The sequence below is a fragment of the Agelaius phoeniceus genome, chromosome 15 (genome assembly GCF_051311805.1).
Source record: "Agelaius phoeniceus isolate bAgePho1 chromosome 15, bAgePho1.hap1, whole genome shotgun sequence".
NCBI classification, from domain to species: domain Eukaryota; kingdom Metazoa; phylum Chordata; class Aves; order Passeriformes; family Icteridae; genus Agelaius; species Agelaius phoeniceus.
The window spans coordinates 13,751,635-13,772,025 of NC_135279.1; the positions used below are offsets into that span (position 1 = coordinate 13,751,635).

The window sequence follows — 20,391 nt, forward strand, 5'->3', positions numbered from 1 at the left end:
GACATCTAATGCAGGAATGTTCTGTTAATTACTATTGTGCATCCTCTGGAATTGTTGTAGGTGTTCTTTCAGTTTGTTCTACTTGTGATGGGATATCTGGCAAATCCTCCAAGCTGTGATAATTACAGTAAAGGTTATTTCCATGTTGAGACTATTTTAGTTCTCCATTTGAAGTCCTTAGGTATGATTTTTTGAGTATGAATTTATAACTTGCCGTCCCTGTATACACTGCTTCCCTCAAAGCAGTGATGTGTAATGGAATCTGATTACCTGTGCAAGGAGTGGGCTGCTTGGACATTCAGAATCCAGGAGCAATGCCAGAGGAATTGGGTGAAAAGTATTGGAAGCTGAGTCACAGACCCTGAGCTCTCTTCAGAGTGAATTGTTGCCTGGGCTGCACTACTCACACCTTAACACAGCAAGGGTTGTTCATGCTTAGTGACATTTAAATTTAACATTTTTCCTTCCTTTATCAATTTATATTACCCAGTCATGCAAGAACTTATTTTTTTAGGGAGGCTGGTTTTGCACTCTGTTCTGAAGATTAAAAGAGCAAAGTGTCCAACACCCAGCTTTCATCTGCTCAGTTCTGTGCCCACGTGGTGCTTGGTGAAGCCATGCTGCAAGGAAGTGCTTGATTTGCCTCCTGGAGTCAGCAGAGAGTGGTAGATGCTTTTAGATATTTTCCAGAGGAAGACCATTCTGTCATGAATTCACTCATTTAAGTGAAGTGGACAAGACTTCCCTCTGAACACATCTCAGGAGTGGATATTTCTCTCACCTGGCTGTAGAGAATAGGTTTGGCTTCTCTGTAAAGAATCTGGCCATGGTCTAAGTGCCTAATTTAGGTAAAGATCCCATCTATATGGGTTTTTAATGCATGCTGGACATGTTGACCAGCAAGTAACAGCTTAACAGGGTTTTCTCAGTGTTAGATGGTAAAAGGAAAGATCATAAAGATGAATTTTGAGATACTGGTTTGTGAAAGGGTTGAGACATTGCTCACTTGAGCCTTCCAGACGTGGTTTCACCTTGTAGTTGTCCCTTTCTGTCAAGTATCACTGTCTATGTGATTTGCCTGATGGCTTCTGTTTGCCAGATGATATCTAGGGTTTGTCATGACTGACAATTAGGATTTGATTATGTGGACATTTAAAAAGTTCCGAATGCTTGTGATGGGGTAAGACCACAAAGTAACTGGGAGGGACTAGTGAAGATGTCAGAGTGCCTTTGGTTGCATGAGCAATGTTTGTGTGAATTGATGATAACCCTACTTGGTGAAATTGCTACATCCAGAGGTGAGCTGCAGAATTTGCAACTTCCCCTATGAAACAGAGGTTCTGCTCTGTCCTAGTTCCAAGCTCTGTTTGCTGTCTCCTTCAGAAGAGTGCTGGTTTTACAGCTCAGTGCTTCTCCATGTTGGAACAGGGTCAGCAGCTGCATGGGTTTTCTCAGTGATAAACATAACTGTGTCCAGGAACGATCCAGGTTTAAATTCTATTTTCAAAAGCATGCCTTTGCTCCCAGATGATTGAATAGAGCTCTTGGCCACGGGTGACTGGTGGCATGTTTAATGTCCCAAGTTAATGACCCAACCTGCACCAGAGGTGTTGTGATAAAAGCAATGACAATTGGGGGATCACTGCTGGGCTGAGGCACAGCCTGTCCACTTTGAGAAAACAGGTTTCTAATGACCCTTCACTTTGACTCATCTCCTCCTGCCTTTGTGTCATCTACTCTTATTTGGCAGATATTACACAAATTGAAAGCAGAATTATTTTTTTTTCTGACTGATGTATCTTGGTCCTATGGCTAGTACTAAATAAGAAAGTCTAAAAAAATTACTGGCATGTGAAAATTCTTATTATGTTCTTAAATTTATCTCTTGTCATGTTTTTACATCAGCTGGCAAAGAAGCTGTGTGCAGTATTTTGTACATGAGCATGTTTGCCTTCCATCCTAATGCACCCTTTGGATCTACTGAACAGCAGGGATGTTTTCAGGCTTTGTGCCCTGCACAAAGAGAAGGCAGGAGCTTGCACAGAGACTGCCATGCCAGGAGTGCAAGGAAAGGAAATGCAGCCTCTGGACAGGGCCAGCCCCTTCCCCTTCCACATTCTAAACTGAGCCCTAGTGTTTGGGCAATATCTAATCCTTGATCTAAAGGATGTGTGATGTGTCCAGTTTATTTACCTTGGAGGAATGAAATTCTCAGCTGCACCTATTTACAGTCTGAATGTATTTCTTCAGGAGAGTCCTCTGATTCCTGATCCTTGCAACTTTTGAGTTGTTTTTTTCCCAGCTCTAACAGAATTGTACCCAGTAATGTTTGTTTTCCCACCTTCTTGGCTGTCTTTTCAAGTCTTTGATTCCAGCTTTTCCTAAAGGTTTTGTAGTTTGTTGCTCCATTATGTGCAACATGGAGTGTGCAGTGGAAAACTAGCTGTGAACATGGGGTAGTTTTTGTAGGAACATCTAGACTTGAGACTCAGATTTCTGTTTACACCTAAGGTCATTCTTGTGTTACTTGTATTTTTTATCTCTGACTTCTTCCTGTGCTCCCACTCTTGCCTCCAGCTCTGCTTCTCTCCTCTCATGCTGGGATTGGCAATGAGACACTGTGCTAAGGCAGTTTAATTGCTCCTATTCATAGCCTAATGATTTTTCTCTTATTTCTGAGATTACTCTGACCCATTTATTGCTTTGTTCTTCTTTATATGACATTTATGGACAATGATGGACACTTAAAAAATGGACAACCATTGAAAATTTTCAAATGTCAGCCGGTTTCAAATACTATTTAACACTTCTAAAGTTCAAGTCGCTACTTGGCCTTTTCTTGCTTCCTCTTTAATGAAGACTGAAACTTCTTCATTCTGTTCCCAAAAGCAGAAGCATTTGATGTAGATTAACACTGACTCCACTTTTCAGACACCCTTCTTCATCCCACAACAGATCAAATGTATAGGATCAAATGGCATCATTTTGATCAACTAAAATATTTGGAGATAAGCTGTCTGTGAACTGTCTTATGCTTTTGGCATTTCCATGGTAATATATGTGGAGGAGGAGAAAATGTGACTTATACATGTTTTCCCAGTCATGATTTGTCATTATAAGTGAAGATCCTTTTAGGTAATGTAGTCAACACAATTAAAGCTAAAAGGCAAGTTTGGCATAATCCCAGTTTTTGCCTTTCTGAAATATCATTTATACAGAATCAGATTACATGAAGTTCTTAATTGCCAGAATATGTAAGAAAATACTTCAGTAAGCACTGATATTTCACTGCATACACAATTAGTTGTGTATGATGCCATAATTTTGGTTTGTGTGTGTGTAACAGAGGGCAGAGTGTTTTTCTGGATTTTTTTATGGGAAGTCTGGAGATGCTGTGTAATAGCACTGTCTTGTGCTATGGTTTAGATGGCTTTTATCTATCCACTAGAAGCTATTTCGGGATAAATTGACAACCTGCACTGTGTCTTTTTACTCAATCACCTCTGTGTGCAGAGTGCCAGTAGTGTTTTCAGAGCAGCACTTATGATAAGGGAAAAGTAGGCATAAATGGGCTGCTGAGAATTTATTGGGAGTCCTCATTCTGTTGATCAGGAGCTCTGCCAACACAGTGACTCCACTGCCTGTTTAGTGAGCAGGTAGAGCCTTTTCTAGCAGAGTATTTCTCCTCCTCAGAGATAAAAAGGGTAGAATGAACAGGAGCTGAGACAGCTTGTCACTGCTGAATCTTGTCCTGACAGCTGCCTTAGCAGAATGCATTTGATAAACTGTGATTGACAAAATACTTGAAAACTGCAGCTTAAAACTGAATTTCTGGAGAGTGTGAAAGTAGACAGGATAAAGTAAGAATAGTCTTGTGAGCACACAGAGCTGTCATCACGCACATAGCTCTCTCTAAATTTGAAAAATAGAAAGCTGTAGGGAAACCTAGACTGTCCTAATATAATTATCAAGATCATTACTGAAATTGAGCCTTCATTTGAAGCTAGGCCCTGTGCTTGTTTACTACACAAATTCTAATGTAATTTAATTCAGTGGTAGACAAGGGGCAAAACAAGCAAAAAGAAAATCAGTTATGGATTGCTGTGAACCTTTGGAGTCCATACATAAATTTTTAAGTTTTATGGTCCATTTTCATACTAAGAAAGAATGGGCAACCGTGGACCTGATTTCCCTGACTTTACATTTGTGGTCTGAGAACAATTGGTTTCCACTTACTGCAAATTAAGCTCATCATTTCCCAAAAAGAAAACCCTTTTAATGCATCTTCTCCATGATTGGAAGCACTCACAGGGCTCTTTTGCTTAGGTGGGTTTTCTGCTCTATTTCAAATCAATGTAATCTCCTTAATAGTCTATATAAAACATTATATGGTGTTCCACAAAACTCTGAAAATTAATTACATCACTCCTGTATAAATCCTGGGATGATTTTCTGAGTACTTCTGTGTATATTCAGTTGCAAGCAGAAGAAGGGGAGTCACTGCCAGGACTGCAGAGGGCTGTGCCAGTGAGCAGAGCACAGGCTCTGTGGGTTGGAGTCATTTCACTGCACTACCACTTGATGCATTTGTTGGTGTTTGCTCTATTTTTCATTTGCATTTAAATTCCTGTGAAGGAAAGATAAGATAGAGGTAAACAAATGATGTTTATTTGCTCTTCAGTTGAGCTCCTACTAGACATGTGACTTAGAGAGAGAAAACATTGGGGAAAAATGCCTCGGCATCTTCTGCAAAGCATCACACCTCCATTCATTCTCCAGCAGACTTCAAAAGACACTTCCCTCAGTTTTTAATGAAAACATAAATCAACAGGGAGTAACTAAAAATACAGTTCAAGTTAACAGGAAACTAGGTCAATCACCACATGACTCAGTATTTGTAGCTTGCATGAAGAGAAAGCATTGTCTGTGTTTATTTCCTATCCCCTTTGAGTGTAATGCTTTCTCTGTAGCTGTGCACAGCATGAGGCTGTGATGTGTTTGGGTGTATCTGTCTTGTCCAGGGCAGTTTTTCTGCTTTTTGTACAAACTGGGCACTGAGGGCTCCATTCCATCAGGGAACAGATGAGTGTGTTTGCAGTCAGCCCATGGTGTGTGCGTAGGGGAGCAGCTGCCATCACGTGTGAGGTAACATATGTTGTTACAGAAAAGAGCTGCATTTATCTGGGGCTTTTTCTGAGCATTACAGACTCTTCCTGCACTTTGTTTCTCGGTTCATGGTGCAAACTTAATTTTGGTGGTTTTTAGAATGAGCAGAAAGTACTGAACAGAATAAACAGCAAAGTACTGAAGTGATTGATTTCTGTATGGCAGTGTAGTGAAAACAAAGATGTTGAAAATTTCCTGAATGATCTCACAATGTAAATGGTAGGTGTGACCAGTAGGTGAAATGGATTAATATTGAGGAACTATGATGGGCTTTGAATTGTCTATTAAGATTCAGGAAAGTTATGTTAGTACAACAGTGGACAACAGAGGATATTCTCAAGTATTACAGAAGGATATTCTCAAGTATTATTCTCAAGTATAAATACTCATGTATTTATTCTAGTTTTATACTTTTCTCTGGGCTAGAGAAATGGATTAATATTGAGGAGCTACGATGGGCTTTGAATTGTCTATTAAGATTCAGGAAAGTTATGTTAGTACAACAGTGGACAATCCTGTGAAAAGATATCCATGCAATATTACAATAATGCAAACAAACACCCTAAAACAAAACTAGCAAGCAGTGGGAAGTTCATTTAAAGAAACCAGAAAATATTGTCACTGCCACTGTAGAAAGGTGTGGAAGGTCCATAAACATGGAACAATATGTTGAATTCTCATTCTTTCATTTAAAGAATTATACAGTTGAACTGCAGAAGGTAGTGAGATGATTTATCCAATGCATAGTTGCCTTGTGAAGTATAACTTTAATATTCTTCAGTGTAAAAACCACTGGTGACATGACTGTGGTGAATGACATAAAAAATGTGAAAAAGGAATGATTGCTCACTGCCTTTTACCTGTATGGAAACTATTCAGCCTCAAATTAGCAAATGGCACATCCAAAATGAGCAAAAATCCACCTCATGTACATTCAGGGCTTCTTGTCCCTGGACGTTGTAAATACTAACAATTTACACTGGCTCAGAGCCAGACTTGAGGAACTGATGGAAGAAAAATCCAACTGCAGCTGTTGAATAAAATTTTTAGGAAAGTGGAGAAGCAAGCTCCTGGAGTTGCAGAGGATATTCTCAAGTATTACTTTGATGTATTTATTCTAGTTTTATACTTTTCCCTGGGCTAGAGAAGTGATAGAATAGCTTTGATATGATTTGCTACAGGTTGTACTTACATTCTTTATCAAAGAGTCCTGAGAATAGTTTTGTTTCAAAGCTATAGGTGATCTCATTATAGAGGCTGAACAGATATTTGGTAAAGTTTGAGATAGAAATATTGTTCTTCACATCTTTTTCCCCAGCAAAAACCACAGTGAAGCAGCAAGCTTGTCTTCTTCAGAGTTGTGTGTCAGTTTTTAGTTCTTCAAAATTGTTTACAGGCACAGATGACAAATGAGATCTTACCAACTAAATTACCTCAAAACTGTAATTTGATTTTTTTCACTGGTAGAACTTGCTGTAGAAAGACGAGAGATCAGAAAGTAAAAGTAGGTTTAAAGGTGGTTGAGGCTCATCAATTAATTAACTTGCCATAGCAATTTAAAAACAAACAATATTTCTTAACAGTGAAGAACATAAATGAATAATGAGGAAGACAGATGCTGAAGTTATTACTTCAAGAGCTTTGTTTTGTTTTGTGAAGCACTGCTATTGCTAGAACACTGATCTCAGTCACTTTGTTTGTGTTTTTAGGAGCTTCCTTGGTTTTAAATTAGCAGTGAGCTACAGTGTTGGAAGCAGACAGGATGTTGTAGTGTCTGTGGAATATTCAGGTTGCTGGAAAAAATCAAGAGCAGCTACCTTTTGAGTTTGCCTAATTCTACAATGGAAGCAGGAAATTAGTATGGTCAGACAACTTTTACTGGTTGACTTATCCTTTCTTTGCACATTGAAGCTGAAAAATACATCTCCCACCATAAGGAGAAATAATATTTTTACAGAATTACTTCTAGGATTTAATCTGATTTTAGTCTTCTTCATAAAGTTTATATTTATGCAGTTTTGTGTGGTGCCAAAAGTAAGGATAAAAAGCAGTGGGTGCTTTAACTGAACTGTTGAGTGGTTTTAGTACAGTGCATGTGGTCTGCTCTGCCTTCTAGATTTTGCACCTGACAGCTTCTGTGGTAAAATTTCATTCATGTGAATTCTGTCACCACATTTATGTAAGGATAACCAGTTTAGAGACTTAATTTTGTTTTTAAGAGTAGAGTTACTGGTCTTTCCAGGTGTCAAGTTTTTGATCTAAAAACATAGTCATTGGCACAGTGTAAAGAGTTATTTGTGAGAGTCTTGCATGGAAAAGGTATTAAAGAAAGAGAAGGCAACCACAGAGAACCTTCAGTTGCTGCTTGAAGCTTTTCTTAATTTTTAATAAATTATTCCTATCAGAGTTGTGACTTATATCTCCATAATTATTAAATCATGACTAGTAACTGAGTCATTGGTCTGTATGGGGGTACTGAACCATTCCTAACAGCATGAAGTAATCGTTGTTGAATTGACCTTTACTTCAAAAGGCAAAGTAAAACCAGAAGGAAAAAATGTTGGAAGTTTCAATTAGAGTTTTACTTTTTCTGTGAGTCAATGACCATGTTGAATTAAGAGGCAGTTATGAATATTTTAGGCATTAGGGCTTGGCTGTTCAGGGGAATTTGAGAAGATTTATCAAAATTACCAGATACATAGTGGCATGATCTTAATGTGATATTGTGAAATTGATTGACACTCCTGTGTAGACATAATCATTTGGACTTAATAGGGCTGTATTTAATTCTTTTGGGAGATAAGACTAATAGAAATCATTTAATTTGACTTAACTGAACCTAAATTTCAAATAGATTTATTTAACTTTGACTTCATAGTTATAACAGACTTCTGCACAAAGAAATAGACACATCTCTGCATTTTAAGTGCTGATCTGAATTATGAATGTCACTGTGATTCTTATGCTAGAAAGACATCCCAATGCTTTTAATGCTCCATAGGAAATGAAAACAAAAAAATGTAAGCATTTTTCATTTTAATTTCTGTGTTGCTGTCTGTAATGTAGCTAAATACTTGCTTTATTCTCTGCAAAAGGCATGGATAGTGCCCTTGGAAACCCTTGTACAGTAGATCTGTTGCTGGTCATACTGGTAACATTTAGGAAGTTTTAAATTGCAATGCAAGTAAAAACTTCTTCTGACTCCCATTTTATAACCTTACCTTTAGGCTGAGGAGAGGGAAAATGGTGTATTTGCTGTGGAGTTCATTGAACTAAAATACATTTTCAGATATCCTTGAACTGCACTGGAGCATTTTCCTTTGTAGTGTTTGTCAATTCTGCAGGAGCGTTGAGTGGTGTGTTAACATATTATTTGGTGGAAGTATACTCTTAAATATGTCTTGTGGGTGTTTTGCATTGGAGAATAATTGTGCTTGAGAGCTGCCAGTGCACTCTGAAGGTAGAGCTATTTGAGCCTAATTGAGTTGTTGAATGTGCTTTGGAGGAGAGAAAACTGAACACAACTTCCACAAAAGATCAAACAAAACATTGGATATAAAATGTGCAATAGAACATAATGGAGTAATACAGCAGAGAGTAATTCTGTCAAGACAATATGGGGAAAGAAAAATTGTGTGGCCTTTTTGTTGCAGAGCAGTTCTTATTCCTACACCTTTGTGCACGACTTTTGTATTTCTGGGGTTTTTTTCCTAACTGGAGGTGGTGTGCATAGAGGTTGAGTGCTGGTTGAGCACCATCTGCCCACCAGGCATGGTCTGAAGCATTAGGGTAGAATGTGATGGGGAAAAAAATCCTGGTTTTTGAGGGCAGAGTAGAACATTGACCTGTCTGGTACTGAGTCTCCTGTCACTTGCTATGGGCTTTTTCCTGTTCCTCACTCATCATAATGATGAGCAATAATCATGGAGCAAATAACAAGGAAAATGCACTGAGATACCAGCAGAGGAGAAACTTCTGCTCACAGAAAGTGGTCAGTAAAAAGGAAATCGGGGATATTTAGGACAGGTCTCAGCCACACAGGTGTGACAGGAAAGGAGCAAGGGTTTGTTACTGGATGGTTTTGTGTAAATATAGGGAGGGAGGGAAAGCAGCTTGAGAAATTCAAGCTATTTATTTGTAAGGCTTTTTTTCAAGGTTTCTGAAATGCTACTTCATAAAAATAAGCCAGCTTTTTATTGTATATTACTAGTAAAAATTGGGTTATGCCACTTTGATAAATAGAAGAGGAAATATGAGAACAGAGCTTAGGAGGATGTTTAGGCTCTGGTCATATTTAATGTTCCACAGTCATTTTTTAGATCAGTGTTGACTGAGAGACATAAGACTTAGGGGTGGAGGAAACAACTCTTACAGAATGTAAGGAAGTTTTCATACACACAAAAACCCCCAAACAACCCAACCATGTGCTGTCATCTTACAGGGTGGAGCACATCTTACATGATTGGTTACCAGCTTTTAGTGATGCCAGTTGGAAAATGCTAAACAGCAAAATGCCAGAATACCTCTGAGCTGATGAGACTGAGAATTTGTAGTGCTAGCAGGAAGCCTTCATTTAAACCATGAAGGGGAGAATTTCAAAATAAGGAAACAACTGGGGATGAGGGGAGAGGGAGTGATGCTTGTTCCTGGATTGCTGGTGGCTGTGGGTGGGTTGCTAGGACAGCTCCAAAGAGGGACTAGAGCTAAGAACAAGAGGATATTTGGATATTTGACAGCCTCTTTGCTGGGACACAGACATGTCCTGTGGGGCCAGGTGTGCTCTGTGCTGGGACCCTGAGGAGCAGAACCTCTGGCTGCTGCTGTCCAGAGGTGCCTCCCAGATGTGGGAGGGAAAGTATTCCATTCCTCAGAGTGGCAGCTGCCCTGGGAGCCTGTTGGGCTGGGAGGGAGTTTAGAGAAATATTTAAAATATGTAGAAGGCAAGGAGCTGGTCCAAACTGTGTATTCCTCATGGGAGGGCAGGTCAGGAATTGCAGTGGCTGTTTTCTCAGTTTTCAAAAGGTGCTGCCAGGATTGATGCTGGCATCAAAAATCACCTGGAAACTGGGGCTTGAGACAGCAAACCAAAAACTGCTACTTGCTCATCTTTGAAAGGCAAGGACAGCAAACAGGTTCCTTTCTCCCTGCCAGTTACTGTGGGAGGGGTTGTGTTTTAAGGGAATGTATAAGAGGAGCACAGAAAATTCTCAGAGGTTTTGCATTTCCAGATATAACTGCGGTGTCTGATAGGGACAAAATTAACTTAATGTTCTAAAGATTTACTTACAAAAGATTTTCTTTTCTTAATTTTTGTTAAGGCCAAAGATTGTAGGTCATATTCTGGTCTTTCCTGCTGATAATTGCAAAATCCATTACCATCCCTTCAAGATGTTTTTTATAAAAGGCTGTACTAAATCTGAATAAAAGCCTAATAAGTAGATTAGTTAGAAGAATAGTCCTCCTGAGGATGGTTGATTCCAAATGTAGCTGCTAGAGATAACCCTAAATGCAATTAGGTTTAACTGCCTGTGAGTGTCAAAGGAAGGTAATACCCATGGAGAGTTCCCTTCAGATGACACTATTTTTAAAAAGTGTCTTAACATTGAAATATTCTTTCCTTTGGGCATTGGTGACAATTTGTTTGTTTGTTTTTTTTAAATTTCTGGAGAAACAGTGCTCGGCAACTTGGGCTTTAGCCATTAGTTATAGGTGCTTCCCAAAAAAGAGGGATGGTTCAGCTTCCCTGGGTGAGCAGTTTGTTGTCCTCATCCGTGTCCTTTATAAGGATAAAATATCCCAAGGTGGCCACAAGCAGGTGGAAGAGAAAATAGCAGATTCAGTAGCATACACAGGCTTAAAGGGTAATGTGATAAAATGTCAATAGATGAATTGTTGATGGATTAATTCTGGTTTCCCTCATAAAAGAGAAATGAAAGCTAAAGCTTGTATTAAAACAGAAATAGAGACATTAAAGATTTTGAAACTTTTCATATTATGGGAGGGATATAACAGAAATAGTATAATTGCAAACTACTAAAAAGGTTTAATTTAGCTGTAAGTACTGCAGAAGAATTGCACTGTATTTAAGAGTTTGGTTCCATTTTCACATAGAAAAAGAAAAGGAAAAAAGCTTAGCAAAACATTTCCATTACTTCCTCTTTGATATATTCCTGGATATGCATGTTTTTAGTTATATTTCATTTCTCCCATTTTTTTAAATATGAAAATAATATCAACTTTTAGTATTGTGTTTTTGGCGGAAAATTGCTGGTAATACCAAAACAAGAAATTTACAATAATTTTTTATTTATCAGCTTTTTTACATTGATATCCACAGTGCTCTGCCCTTCACATTTCTTTACTTGACTTTGTTGTTCTTTGAATGATCTTTCTTGATAAGTGTTCCTGAAAATATTTTTTTTTCTTTCTTGTTTTTAAATCAGAAGTCTGTACCATAAAAGTAAAGCTGAACTAATTAGATGTGAGCCAAAGTACCCAAAAATGTCTTATAATTGTACCTTAGCAAAATTTAACTCCATGTGTGGCAGGGAGACATGGAGCCAGTTCATTAAATTTTGCCTGATTTTTATTTGTAACTTGTCACTTGAAATTCCTTTCCTCTCAAAGCCAGAGATGTAAGACTCAGGAGCTGTCATTCTTCCACATTATTGCCCTTGAAGCAAAGCATTTTTGCTCCTAACAAATAGTTAATTTGTTTTCTAGTGTGCAAAGTGTTTGTTTTCTATTGTTTTGGTCAGCTCTTTTTTTTTATTTGTGTCAGTATGTTGCCTTTTTTCATTGTATATAATGAATTGCTGTGTTTAAAAAACCCATTTTCACTGTTGATTTGTTTAGCTGTTGGGTGAAAGGTTTAATTATCTTATAAATATTATGAAGGATTTGAATGTGAGATGCGCCATGTAAAATTATTTTCCAGTGAAAACTTACAGACAGTGAAAAACAAGAATTAGAGTGGCCATATATTAATTATTGTTCTTCTTGTCTTGCTGGTTTTTGCAAGGAAAATAATGTAAATAAATAAAAATAGGTTTTATATTTCGTGTTTACTACATCTGAAAATTTTCCTAATGTTACTATGAAATTCAATAATAGTTCTCAATTGATTTCAAGCTTTTCAAATGTAAGAGGACTCCCTGATTATGTTATGTTTTCAAAATCCAGGATTATTTTAGTTCTTTTTTTTAGTCGAAGAGAGTAAATTCAAAAGTAAAGGGTTTTTTTTTTGTATGTATGTATTAAAATCTGCTTTCTTAAAGATCGAGAGTCTTTATAAGATGGAAAGAAAAAATCATCTCCTTGCAACAGTAGAGTTTCACTGGTTCCTGTCTAGTTGAGATTCAGCAGAATGAGCTTGATTATGTTGAGAGTCAATGTAAAAGTAATAATGCTGCTGCAATAAACTTGAAAGAAATTATTATTATGGCTGTAAGTGTCCATTTTCCAAATTTATCTTAGGAGTCTGTTTTTAGGGAACAAAAATTATCTTTTACAAGGATGCAATGGTATGTATTTGACTATAGGAGTAATGGATAGTACACTGAAAATAAGTCAGTGGGAACTTAAGTACCTCCTGTACAGCCTCTGCTGGCCTTTGGATAAAGTTCTACCCAAAGAGAGATTTTAGAGGGGTTTTTATGCACTCAGGCCTTTTTGTGGTTAATGATGCTGACAGTGGGTATATGGACTGCCTGCAAAGCAAGACTGCACCAAACTACTGCTGCTCACTCTGCCTTTTTATGTCATTGATAACAAGATGAAAGAATTCTTAATCTCTAGCTAATGAAGAGTAATGTGTTTTACTGACTATTGAGGAATGCTTTGGGTGGGAGGAGGTGAAACGTTCTATTGGTCTGTTGTACCAAAGATGAATGGAATGGAAGAAAAGAAGAAGAGCCATCTCTAAAATGTTATTTGTTTTATTTCATTTAGATTTTCACACACACCTTTCTGAGAAATTGAAAGACAGACAGACAAGCTGGCAGCAGCTGGCTGAGACAAAGAACTCTCTAATACGTAAGGTTTTTATTTTGCTTAAACTGTATTCCTTGTAAACTTAGAACCTAGTTTAGAACTTGTGTTGTGCAATGCTTAATCTTGTTCTGTCTATGTTCTGTTTATTATGTGTCGTGGGATTTTGGTTGTTTTTTTTTTCTTCCTGGGAATTTATGTTCTGTTGAATACACCTGACCTCTACTACTCATTTCTATCTCATTGTTGAGTATGACCTTCCTGCTTGGATTGAACTAATTTAGGGGTTTTTCAGTGGGAGCCTGGGCTGGGTGGTGAAGGGGCTGTTTTCCCTGAGCTGATGGTGCTTTGTGGTGTGGGGCTCATCCCATGAGAAGAGGAGAGCTAAGATAGAGCCAGATATGGGTAGGCACAGGCATCATTTTAAACCAAAATGGTACCTGCACCTGTATTTTCACCAAGGCAATTGCTTATGTTGTATTCCATTGGTAAAGACTTGCATGGGACACCAGTTTCTTCAGAGATTCTTCAATCAGACTTTTGAGTGAAAGATTTAGTGATAACTCTGTGCATCTTCAGTCTTGATTTCAATTCTTTTGATCTGACTATGAGATTCAGACAGCCACACTTGATGTGCCCCTGAAGTTTTGTATCTTAGAGGCTGTGCAAGTCAGGGAGCTGTGTTGGTTTTTGTGGGTTTTTGGGAATTGTGCATTGCCAGCCAGGGGTTTTTGAAGTACCACTGTTACCCACACACTGACATTTTTCCTTCCTTGAGAGTAAAACTCCTTTGGGAGGAAGAGGATGTTGGGGGAAAAAAACCTGCAATGCACTTTTTTTAGAAAAAGGAAAAGTTGCCAGACTGTAGTCATAGAAATCAAAAGGCATCTCAAGGAATTTTAGTACAAAGGGAATGATTCAGTGACATCTTCCTCTTGATATTTCTGGAATTCAAGAATTATTTTCATTAATTGGATGTATACATGTACACTTATAGTAACTATAGTATCAGCTGGTTTTGATAAAGCTGTTTTTCCTTCACTTGGCAAACTTTACCTTGTGTTTGATTGACTAAAGAGATGAAAGATGGATTTTGTTATTTCCTTCTTTTCTTCCACTGCACCTCTGACCTAGTACATACATGAAAGATACCTTTTTGTTTTGGCTTTTTTTTTTAAGCATTTAAGTAAATGCTGTGCAAGATGAAGACCCTAACCAGGAATAATACTCTGCTTGCTTAATATTCAAATGAGACATAAACAAAGGTTTTCTCATTACCCTCATTTCTGCTGTACTTCTTCCCATAATTTCTTGATTTTTGGTAAAAACTAGCAAATGGCATTTTTCTTTGAATCTCAATCATTGTCTGGACAAATACTGGAATGGTTTCTTAAATCAAATTCTGGAAAGGACTGAGCATCTGTGACCATTTCCTAGTCAGTGCAGCCCATGAGTGTTCAGTGTGTTTTCAAACAGCAGATAAGAACTGTTTGTTGTGTTTCCATGCTTCTTAGAAGGCTGGGAGCCAGAGCCTTTGGTAGAGTAATTAAATTTCCATAGTCTGATGTACAATGCTAAAAACTGCCCAAGGTAGTGTGTGTATGGTTGGTAATAAAGATGAAATTAATAAAGAGCAGAAGTGATCCTGTACATATCTCTGCATTTCTGAAGCATTCATGATTATTGGTGTTGCAGGAGGATTTTGGCACAGGTGAAATGAGTGGGTTATGCTGTTTGGGCTGTGCTAAATCTCAAAGAAAAATGCTTGAATGCATTTTCCAGGATCACAGAAAGGTTTGGCCTAACAAATTGCATCCAACTGAACAGTGTCTTTCCTCATTGAAGCTTTGAGGCTTTTCTAGAAACAAAATACTGTTTCTCCTTGGTTTGCTTCTTTTTCCAGGTAACCTGATACTCTTCCCAATTCAAACAGATTAGATTGATATATTGCTTTCAGTTTTTTGGTACTGTGTTTGTTCATGGCTCTAAAAAGTAAGAAGAATGTGAAAATGTACTAATAACTATATCACAACTCACGAATACTCGATGCTTGCTATGGGCTTGATTTAAGATGCATTTAAGAAAATAATTGAACTGAGACAAGCAACAGGAAAGCAGTACCTTTTATGACTTTTATGAGTCTCATTTCTTGGACATGCTAAAGATGAGTAGTGAAATAGTTTTTTGAATGCTCTAAATGTGGTGAGAAAGGTGCAGTGAGTTTGCTGACCCAGATGTGCTGCCTGGTGCTATCAGCCAAATCTTTGATGTTAATAATTCCAGGGACTTGACCAAAAGCAAGCTTTATCTCTGCTGCTTTTAAACAGTGCCATAGGATTTTCTACATCAATCTGGATGCTGCCAAAACCAGACAGATGGCACTAACCTCGGTTTAAAGCCTCAGCTGGCTGAGAATGCATCCAAATAGTGTTGCAAAGCTTTCAGTGTTGTGTCAACAGGAGAGGACTCTTTGTATCACCATAAGAAGAGCCCTCAGACTTTGCATTTCAAAGGTACCCAGTTCTCATGTGTGCTCATCTAGAGCAGGGATTGCTTTGCAGTGCTCTAATAAAATGATGGGTTTCTTGATCTGCTCTGCCTTTGCTTTGCCAAGGTCAGAGATGCCACTGGTGCAGCCACAGGAAAGGAGATGAAGTGCTGAGCATGGGTGTTAGAACGGGCAGTGGCTCAGAAGTGCAGGCAGAAGGATTGTTGTCAGATGTGTCATCTGGCTCTGGAAGGAAAGAGAATAAAATTGTCTTACAGAAAAAATATCTCCCCTCACTACTATTTGGGGTAGTCCTAAATCTCACCATTTCTGAGTACTCCTTTTCTGGAAAAAGCAGTTTTAGTAGATTTTAAAAACTGCAACAAACAACCCACCCCAACCACCCCCAAAATCTCCAATCTATGTCAAAATAAGAATTTAGACTTAAAAACAAACAAAATAACCAGACCAGCCCTGGCTTCTTTTCAGAGCTGTAAAATAATGTAACAAAAATCCAGCTATTTATTAAAATAATTAATGTTTTTTAAGCATTCCAGGAATATGATGTTGAGTATATATGTGTGGATGTATATATATACATGCATATATATATATGTATATATGTATAAAAATAAAAAGAATGTAAAAGTGTGCTGTTTGGGGTATGATGTGAATAGGACCCTGAATTAAGAGTACTAACAGGGGATTTTTAGGCTCAAATTCTAGTAGGTGTTCTTTGAAAACAACACAAGTAAGACCTAGGTTTATCATGGGATTTTAGCAGTGATTTCTTTAAATAGCCAAATCTGGGTTGTGCAGTTACTCTTCATGCAACTGTTTTGTTAAGAAACTGTCAGCTGGAGAATGCAAACCACAGAGGCAAAAGTGTGTGATAAAGTAAAAGAGCAAAAATATGGGGAGTCCTGAGGGAGAAGTAAAACTCTTGCTGAAGAAAGAGTCCTAGAAGCAGACAAGCTGACAGTGGTACCAGGTGCCTCTTCTAGGGGCAAAGTTACAGAGTTTGTCTGACCAGCACCAGTATTGGAAATAAAGGATTTGAAATTTGCTTAAGAAACAGAAGAGGTTGTGTGATGAAGGGCTGAGCTGCTGGCAAAACACTCGATCACCTCAGATTTACACAAATCGATCTCCTGTGGAATGCACCATGCCCTAAAAACTGGGAGCTACAAACAGAATAGGTTTTATTTTAAGGAGTTCTGTGACAGCTTATAAAAAGCAGCTTTTCCACTTTTTACATGAAGTTTCTACCTCAAAGATACTGATGAAATAGGTGACAATTTTTAACACAAGCAGTGACAAAATAAACACCATCTGCTAATGTTGGCTTATTCCATGGTCTTCTCATGCTGGGTGATTTTATTTCACCTTTTTTCAGAAATAGTTAATGACACATCTGCTGTGTGGTGGAGGTGCATTTTTGGTGATTAAATGTGGACACAGGATACGAGAAAACAGTAACAAAACTTTTTCAGAAAACTGAAGAAAATATTAGTGCCATAAGGCACTAATAACTAACAAACTAACTGTGTTGATAGCTTTTATTTTTTTTATTTTGACCTTGTTTATTGTTGGATCAAAATTTTCAAATTATATTTATTTATTTATTATATATTTATTTATTTTTATATTTATATTTATATTTATTTATATTTATATTTATATTTTATTTTTATATTTATTTATTTTTATTTTATATATATTTATTTCTTTCTAAATACATATTTATCATGGAAAACTTCTCATTTGGCCTTTATTTTACCAAAGCAAAAACCTTGCCAGTATGATATTTGTAGTCCTCCAAGCAAGCCTGGTTTTGTAGCACATCTTTGAGTCTGGGAGTGTGGGGTCAGAGCAGGTTTGGGTGTCCTGGGGGATCAGGGTCAGATTTGTTTACATAAAAAAATATATTCTAAGGGAGCATTATGTACATTGGGACCTGGAGAACAGAATAATGAGGTTTAGCTCCAGGTCCAGCTGAATTTTGGACAATATAAAATTGTATAAAGAGTTGTTTGCTTGTATAGAGTGTGTCTGTGTCCTTTGGAGCTCCATGAATCCATCTTCTCCCAAGCACCGTGGTGGAGCAAAGTGTCCTTGTCTGAGTCCCTGCTTTGGGCAGACCAAGGTTTAATTCCTGATGTTTTCTGTCAGGCTTTGCTTTCTTCCCTTTGGCAGAGCTCGGTGGTCCTGTGGTTTGAAAATCTCTCTCGAGTGTCCCTGAAGAGCCATCTCTTCCCATCACCCCAGGATGTCCCAGTTTTCCCTCCTCTGTCAGCAAGGAGAATTCTTTGTGATGGGAATTCCGATTTAGCGCTTTGCTGCAGAGGCATTAGCATAATGATCCGCAAAATTCCGAGCAATTAGGCTGTTAAACCTGTGTTTACCCTGCCAAATCGTACGTCCCGATGCTCTTATCAGTGTGAGTAGATCTTAATAAATCCAAATAACTAAATGTCTGCATCTCCATGTGCATGGGTGGATATTTAATTTTAATTATTAATATTTAATTTTAAGATTGAGATAGAAATTAAAGCCATGGAAACTGTAAGAGGGAAAAAAACATTAAAAATTTGGTTATGTTGTTCTCTGGTAGGTGAAAAAGCAGGATGGACTGCAAGAGACATTAATTCTGACCCTGTCTAAAAGTTTCAAGTGAAAACAAAATCATTGTCTTTCCTTCCTGGGCCACCAGGGTCTGTTTAATGGTGTGAATTCCTTGTCCTCATTTTATGTCTTCATAAAACCACAAAAACTGAGTTATGTAAGTAAAGCTCTGTACAGTCCAAGAAGACAATTACATCTGGAAAAAGAAGCCAACACGCTATAAATATTTCTTTAAAGGAATTGCTTGGGGTTTTGTTTGTTTTGTTTTGTTAAGCCTTGCTTTAGCTCCTGATGAACAGTGGCTAAGAAAATATTGATAGAAATATTTTTAAGGGTAAACATCTGTACCTGTAAGTATTGTTATACTGTTTTTCAAACTTCATTAAATTCATTATTTTAATAATGAATGCATAGAAGTGCTGTGAAGTAATATGTCATTAATGTTAATTGTTCTGATAAAAGAAAAAAAGAGCAATCTGACTCTTGATTTTTTTGTCTTTACAGACTGCATAGTAATTAAAAATTGGAATGAGAATTCATGCAATTTGCTCAAGTACATTCAATAGTGAATATTTGAAGTCATCCCATGATCCTTAGCAGTGATGAACAGATTTACATCCGTTAAATACTTCTATTACAAACCTTTTGGCCTGACCTCATCTGTGTAAACATTTCATTTATGAATTATCAAACCTCTTTGAAAGACAGCCTTATGTACGTGTATTATCATTTATGTTAATCAGAAACATTTTTCAAGCTGCTGTTCATGAAGTAAGGGTGAAAAATCCCTTGCTTATTCATACCCATATGTATGCTGTGAAACTTGAATAAGGAGGGAGATAACAAGGACCGATTTAAAATATAAATTATATGTATATTTTTTTACGCTCATGCCATATTTCCATAGTTTAGATTTACTTCAATCCAGTGTAAAAGGTAAAAGTGTGGCAAGTCAGAACAGAGGTTTTTTTGATCAATATCCATAGCTTGCTTTTATAAAAATTCTTTTGTTTAGATTAGAGACTGGAAGTGAAGGTGCTTTACTCCAATCTGGGTTTGCATCTGTGGCAAAACTTTTATAGCCTCTAACAGATTATATGATATATTACAGGGTATTTTAAATATGGAGAAGCAATGAGGAAATTATGACTGCACATGGTTTTGGACTATGTTACTTGCAAACCCTTCTGCTTATTAAAGAATTTTACTTTGACAATGTGAAACTGCAGTCACAAGTTGTCAGTGGAAGGCCAAGCATTTTGATAGAAATGTAGTGGATGGTCTGATTGGATCTGAAGATTGAAATCTGTTTGGGAAATAAGCAGAGGTGAAAAGCTGACTTGCATAGGCCATGTCTTGATATCCATTTCCTTTCTGGGCTAAGTGAGCTCAGTATTTGCAACCAAATTCAAAGCATTCCTCCTGTTGGTAAGATTTACAGACACAGCTGATAAAAGTTTTTCATGCTTTTTCAAAAATTATGTCCTTAAACAGCATCATTAGGAGTTAGTATTTGATCCTGCCTGATTGTGTAGGTTTTGAGCAATGGTTCAGCAGCATGGATGTGCTTCAGAGAGAGTTTTCTGTAGTGCTTTGCTCACTGTTTGCCCATGCTTGATTTTACTTGGTTCCTTTTTATTTAGAAGGAAAGCTTTCTCAGTTCAAGTCTGGCATGGGAAATACTGTGCCTCAAATCCCACATGGCCTGAACTACCTGGTCCCAATTAATGAAATATTGAATGTGGTGTTCATGCCAGGAGGGCCCTGAAAGGACTTACTTCAGAAAAGGATTATATCAGTAATTTTCAGTAAAGCATGATTTTGATATTATAAAATAGCAGGTGGAAGTGGGAAATTGAGTGCATTTTGGAAAAGTAAATGAACTTCAATGAGGACAAAAAAGAATCAGGTGCCTTGTTTCTCATTACCAATCAGAAATCTTTGTTTCTTACCTATCTAGCCTGCAAAATCTTCAGCCTTTGAGCACTGCACAATATTCATTTTTAGGACAAAAGTGTTACAACTGCCCTCCCTTCTCTTTCCACTTGAAGGATGGTTGGTAATTCTTAGGATCAGTTGGAGTTGTTTCCTCTGAGTCTGGGTTCTGAATTTGACTGTGTGTA

The 20,391-nt window shown here is 37.5% G+C and overlaps 1 protein-coding gene across 17 annotated transcripts in view; it reads left to right on the top strand.

Moving 5' to 3' along the window:
- The window catches only part of TENM2 (teneurin transmembrane protein 2), an 884,487-nt gene that overhangs the window by 579,505 nt on the left and 284,591 nt on the right, over positions 1–20,391 (top strand). For 12 of the 17 annotated variants that reach the window (XM_077186468.1, XM_054642789.2, XM_077186471.1 and 9 more), the window contains one exon: positions 13,117–13,200. The exons of the other annotated variants lie outside the window; for them this stretch is intronic. In XM_077186468.1, the coding sequence (XP_077042583.1) occupies positions 13,117–13,200 (84 nt within the window). The remainder of the gene's footprint in view (positions 1–13,116; positions 13,201–20,391) is intronic. 17 annotated transcript variants of the gene reach the window in all.